Source organism: Cryptomeria japonica, chromosome 3, assembly GCF_030272615.1.
Source record: "Cryptomeria japonica chromosome 3, Sugi_1.0, whole genome shotgun sequence".
NCBI classification, from domain to species: Eukaryota; Viridiplantae; Streptophyta; class Pinopsida; order Cupressales; family Cupressaceae; genus Cryptomeria; species Cryptomeria japonica.
Window position 1 is genome coordinate 852,440,094 of NC_081407.1, and position 6,685 is coordinate 852,446,778.

The following is a 6,685-nucleotide window of genomic DNA, read 5'->3' on the forward strand; positions in this document are numbered from 1 at the left end:
AATATTATTCTATTTATTGTTTATTGCAGTTAAATACCCTATTTATTTAACTGATCTAGCCTAACCTTTCTTCTAATTAATTAATATAATGATGGGTGTTCATTCAAATAATTAAATAAATAGTATTTCTTTATAATGATGGGTGTTCAGGAATACAAAATACCCTCTGCAAAACCTAGTCACCACTGTTAAGAAGGAAACTGTATAAAATACGGGCCATATTTTGGGGGTTCCACATGCCAATATTTAGACAAGAGAGGGCTCCTTATTTTGAATCAAAACAAGACACATTGAAGGAATGCAACCGTTAGCCCTCAAAATGTCACTTTTGAGATAAAAGCCTAACAAACAAGAAAAATGGAGTTGAGTTTCCTCATTAGTCCAGCCCATTCTCACCAATGACGAATGAAATACGAGAGGTCTAAATAAATGAACTTGTTTTAAAAGGTTAAAGACCCAAAATAATCATTCTTGTATAGGAGTTACTGGTGATTCAGAAACCAATGAAGTTGAATCATTTTAGCTATACATAAATCCACATAGCTGATAAAGGCATTGCTACGCATAAGAATAACCAATTAATAAATTTGATTCTGCACATCTTGATCTTTTCCCACTAAGATGACAACTCAGTACTCTTTCTCTTTAAGGTGGGCAGTCATACATAAAATCAGCATTCGGTCATACAAATATCTGCCTGAAAGTGAGATTTAGTCGACCAGGGCGCAACGAAGTATTTTGAGTAAGCCACTGGGGAGCAGTACCACAGCGCAAACCAGAGACGCCATGGAAAACAAGCCTCGATTTCCCTCCAAAGATTAGAACATCTCCAGATTCCAACATGATCTTATTAAGATTCTCAGATTTCCTCTCCTCTCCATAACAAAATTCTGCAGTGTCACCAATACTAAATGATACCACAGGCAAACCTTTTTTAAGACTTTCTAAGCTTTCATCTTTGTCCTGATGTAGTCCTAATCTTCCACTCTCCTCATAGAAATTAACAATGCAAACATCAGGGTCTAGGCCAGGCAAAGCCTCTAACAACTCTTCTTGGGTTCTTATAGTGTGGTCTTTTCTAAGTTCATTGTGACAATCTTCAATGGCCCTGTGAACCAAGGGAACAAAATCTACAGGAATGGCTGGTGGCTGTGCATTATCATGTGCACGAATTTCTTCATATCTTTGTGTTCTGTGATTCCAGTTCCAACCAAGGCACATCATCCTCAAACGCATTTTAAAACCACTAGCAAAACTGGGTTGAAAAAATCCACCTTTCCCAAGACCAAGTTCTTGACATTTTTTGACTAATGCATCTTGTTCATGTTCACTGAGCCATTTCTTTAGCAAAAACATACCAGGCATCAAGTTCTCTATCTTCTTGTATGTCTCGTTACTCTGTGGAGGAGGGGATAATACTCGGGATGCAAAACAAATATCAAATGGTTCATCATCTCTTTCTGCTCTCCTGATTGTTACTGTTGAAGGCCTAATGTTAGAAAATTCATCTTCTTGTACTCTTCGACACAAGTTTCTTTCATTTGTAGATATGTTTGTATATCTATTGCTGTTCCTGACATAGGGAACATGACCTCTCGATCTTAAACTTGGATGGTAGTCTTCACCCTGTCCTAGATCAGAGCATTCTGAATTACTTCGCTTCCTACTGGAGTTTTTTATAGTCCCAGCTGAGCTTGAACCTGGGCGATCATCGTGCTTATATTTATTAGAAGCATCTCTTGATTTTGACACTAGATCCTTGCGTATACCATGAGAAGCATCCATAGCTTGGCTTGAACTTGGGGGATCATCCATTGCAAAAGCATCCCTGGCAGGACTTAAACCAGGGTGTATGTGCCCAACAGAGCTTGAACCAAGAAAATCATTGCCCCGATGATCAACAGGTTCATCACTTAACCTTACCAGTGGGTTACTACTCTCACTATTTTCCGCAATATTCCCTGCATTCTTGACCACCTCTTTCTGCATTCTTGACCACCTCTTCCTATCATGTCCATCCATTTTCTCTTGCTACGATGGTGACTCAAAAGGGTTTCGAATGATGAATTTGAACGGCAAAATTCTTGATCTTCTATTCAAGTAGTAATGAATACAATTGAATTTATTATTTATAAACAATATCCCGCAAGGGCGTGTCCGTAGGAAGTGGAAGCCTTTGAATCCAACTCGTAATTATCGGAATAACACAATCTAATAAAATTATTAATTAAAATTAGTTTTCAGAACCACCCATTTCAAGCTAGGCTTTAGAAAGCTAGGGCACATTCATTCGGCTGAAAAGCTGTTACCCGCGAAAGAGCTCGATCTCTTAGTTGGTTCTTGCTCATTCTTCCTTATTTCTGATGAATGACAGACATTTGGGGTTAGATACAAAGTCAGACACAGGGCTTTGAACTTTTTCATGTTGGAGATGAAAGTTCAATTCTTATATAAAGACGTTGGAGATGAGAAAGTGATATCCCATTTCAATGATATGTTAAGACTCAAATGATAATGGAGGTAAGGAAGAATAAAGAGTTCTAAAGTATTCAAGCTATGTGAGTGAAAGATGGGGAAGATAAGAAATGCCATCTAGGAGGAGGAGGGAGTGTGGTATAAGAGGAGTAAGAGCATGGAAAATAAAGCAAGTAGGAATTTAAGTTCTAGCAGCAGCTTTTGAAGAGTTTAAATGTATCTAGCATGATAATTCTCATGAGCAAAGTGTTATAAATTGTATGGGATAATCATGCAAAATGATCTTTATGGAGTATTGGTATCATTAGAAAACTCTAATAATTCAAGGGTAGGGATATAATAAGAACTTTAATTTATTAATGGAAAATTAAATAAATCTTCTTGCGTATGGATTTTTTAAACTTAAGGGAAAAAATTGTCGAATTAATTAATATTTTAGGTCGATTTTGATAATTTTTTTCGTGACTCTAGAAAATAATCAATTACCATGTTTGAGAAATAGATAAATCTATCAAAGAAATATGTGAAGTTGTCATTGCCAACCTTTGGGAGGGAATAAAGTTGTATTGGTTGTTTAACATTAATGATGTTCTACGAGTGCATTATGAACATAATGGATGGCATGTTTTTACTTTGGAAATTTATTTAATAGATTTTTATACATATTGTCAATTATTTAATATCTTCTAGACTTTTTATTTTTTATACATATTGTCATATACATATTGTCAATTATTTTTTTATCATATCAAAGCTATGTTTTAAAAGGACCATATTAAACATATTTTTTTTCCATCTATTTAATATGCTTTTAGCCCATGTTATGGGGATCACAATGGTATTATATTTATTGCATTGGTTGGGAGCATATGCCAAGTGCACCCTATCACCTCATAGCTACTAAATAATTGTTTCACTTGCTAAATCAAACATGAATAATGGTTTGATGCTTCCATTCAAAACTTCACAAAAATTGATTTATAATAGATTGTATAGGCTATGTTTAAAATAGCATTATTCCTTCGTTATGCAATGTAACTCCTACCACATGTGAATATGTTTTGAAAAACTAGTTATTTCATTGGTCGAGCTAGTAAAATATAGCTATATTCTTTGGAGAACAACTCCATAATGGATTCACCTCCCAAAAAGGAGGTGGCTAATGTTGGCATGTGGCAACTAACATGCAAGTACTATACACTCCTTGGGCAAATGGGTTGGCTAGAAGGGTCGACATAAAGAGGAGCCAAAGGCTCCCCCTAGAATTTTGTCATACGTGTACGAGGATATGAGAATATGTGTACGGGAATACAAGTACGAGGAAAAGATTACGAGAATATTCTTTTAGGGTCAGGGTTAATTTTTTTAATCGAGTTTGTATGCTTCCCTAAAAATTGCATGTTATAAGTGGTTGGAATGTAAAAAGATATTGTAATGGTGTTGTACTGTTTTACTAGATAATAAGAAAATATTGGATGGTCGTGTTATGTGGTGTAGCCCATCTTGTGTGAACCATGTTAAATCTCTATGTTATTTGTGTTGTGTATTTTTCTTCATCTTTTTTGTATTTGAATCTACATATTGTTAATTTGTATTTGCTCCAGATCTGCCAAAACCCTAACAACTACATTATGAGAGCCGACCAAAACATCAAACTCTACTTTTCATACAATATAATGGGGAAGAATAAGGTCAAATACATATAGACCCAAAAAAATAGAGCCTTCATTTTAATCAAATTTACATATAGAGAGCTTTCTTTTCTCATATTTTCACATTCAAAAAGTGAATATCATTGTCAAAGACCATCTCGATTTTCAGAATGACCTATTTTACCAATTATTTCATGGAATCAATGCTCTGAGCAACACTTTTGTGGGTTTATTTCAAAATAAAATAGAGAATTTTATGGTTTGGAGAAGCAGAACTAGAATGTAGGAAGAAGAAGCATTTCTCTATTTTGTTTGTCCATCACTAGAATCAAGTAGGTCTTGTTGTTCTTTTATTTTTTAGAAATATTCAAATGAGACAATTGTTGATGAGGTTTATCTTTAAATATGTTCTTAGTTATTAATTTGAAATAGTGATTTTATTAGAATCTAAACTGAAAATTTCTTATTCCTTCTCATGGATTGAAATAATAGCAAATTGATGTAAAGGGGAGACTCTCTTCAAAAAACACCTAGCTAGACACTTCAAAATATTTAAAGAAATTTGATTTATAATAGAAAAAATAAGATGATTTGAACATCAATTTTGTACACACAAACTAGTGAAATTCATATTGAAATTTGAAACAACTTTACATAACACAATGTCGGGCCTATTGGCTTCTCATTACAATACTTCAATTTGATAGATGGTTGATCATAGACCTGCAATATGATGCATAACAGTGGCAATATGGCATCCAAAAGCCTTCCTTCCAAGCTCTCTCATGCTACCACCTGCAAAATGTTTTCTTACATATGAGAAATCCAACTTTTTTCCATACCACCCATGGGTAAGTGCACAAAGATGGTGAACAAGAAAACAAACACTACCAAAAAAATGCCTAAAACGAATGAAACGTGATCATGTTTTTAATAAATTTGAAACCACATGTGTGTTAAGGCTCGAAAAATCTGAGCCAAAATGCGTATGCGTTCTTTAAATTAAAAACATGACTGTGTTCTCAAAAATAAAAACATGATTGTGTTTAAAAAATAAATGAAAATGCAATTGTGTTATGTTTAGCAAGGAAAACACGATCGTGTTTTGCTTACATTAAATTAGATAAGCAACATGGACTTAGATGGCAATTCCTTTAGCATTCCCTTAGTTTTTCATCGGGATATATACATAAAATATAATATTTAAGTATAAGTTATACTTTAAGTTATATTTATGTATATATTGTCAGGATGCTTGAGAGTGGTTTCAAATCTCCATGAGTCATAATGCAGATTATAGATTTTAGGAGATCTTATAATTTTTCAGATAGTGAAATTTTAGTAATCAGTAGGCTTCTATCATCATTTTGTTGCTATCTCTTTATCTCATGATTTTTTTTCTCTTAATCTCTAGACCTATCCATTTTCCTATATATCCCCTTCTCCTCCCTCTCTACCTCTCTCTATCTTACTCTCTTCTCTCTCCCCAAGCTCTAGATCTTATAATTTCTCAAACTTAATCACCAAGCTCTCTCTCTCTCTCTCTCTCTCTCTCTCTATACATACATCCCCTCCCCCTCTCTACCTCTACTTCTCTACATACCTCTCCCTCTCTCTCTCCCTTTCTCTTTGTTGCACCCTCCCATGCTATGTCTCTACTTCCCTATCTCCCCTCTCCCTCTCTCCACACACTTCTACCTCCTTCCCTCCCTCTATTCATCTACATAAATCTCTCTCTCTCTCTCTCTCTCTCTCTCTCTCTCTCTCTCTCTCTCTCTCCCCCTCCCTCCCTCCCTCCTTCCCTCTTTATTTTTATTTATCTCCCCTCTCCTTCTCTCTACCTACCTCTCTTTTTATCCCTCTCTACTTTTAACTCCCCTAACTCTCCACCTCCTTCCCTTCATACTCTCTCTCTCTCTCTCTCTCTAACTACATGTATCTATCTGTAGACACCCAAAATTGTCCAGTCTAATTAAATAAATATTTTATTTATTTAATTATCTAAGCCTAATTCTTCTATTAATTAAATAAATCTTTATTTATTTAATTAATTCGTTTATCCTTTTATAGCCTTATTTCTCATTTAAATAAATACATTTATTTATTTAAATTATCATTTTCCTAAATTAAATAAATATCTTATTTATTTAATTGATCCCACTTCTTCTATTTATTAAATAAATCTTTATTTATTTAATTAATTCATTAACCTTTTCTACCTATGACACATGTCATTCATCTCTTAATTCATACACTACCTACACCTCTCATTATTTTATTATTTCTTTTACCTACCCTCTAATCATATCCGACCTCCTTTTACACCTCTCAATCTTATCCCTCCATTTCATATAGTGTCTTCTATATAAGGAGATGCTTTCTCCATTATCAAACCCCAATGACTTGATCAATTGACTACACTACGATCCTACTTGCAACCACATTCCGTTCTTTGTTGAGCTCTTGTGCATATAAAATCTGAGAGCAAATATATCAAGCAAGATCAATGGAGATAGGAAGAATGGAGATCAAAACCCTATTGGACATGTGATGGTATA

General features: G+C 34.3%; 1 protein-coding gene across 1 annotated transcript; it reads right to left on the reverse strand.

The window, feature by feature from the left end:
- Positions 1–681: 681 nt before the first annotated feature.
- LOC131047139 (uncharacterized) lies at positions 682–2,022 on the reverse strand. The gene has a single exon (XM_057980988.2). The coding sequence runs from the start codon at positions 2,020–2,022 to the stop codon at positions 682–684; it is 1,341 nt and encodes a 446-aa protein (XP_057836971.2).
- Between the last annotated feature and the right edge of the window lie 4,663 nt (positions 2,023–6,685).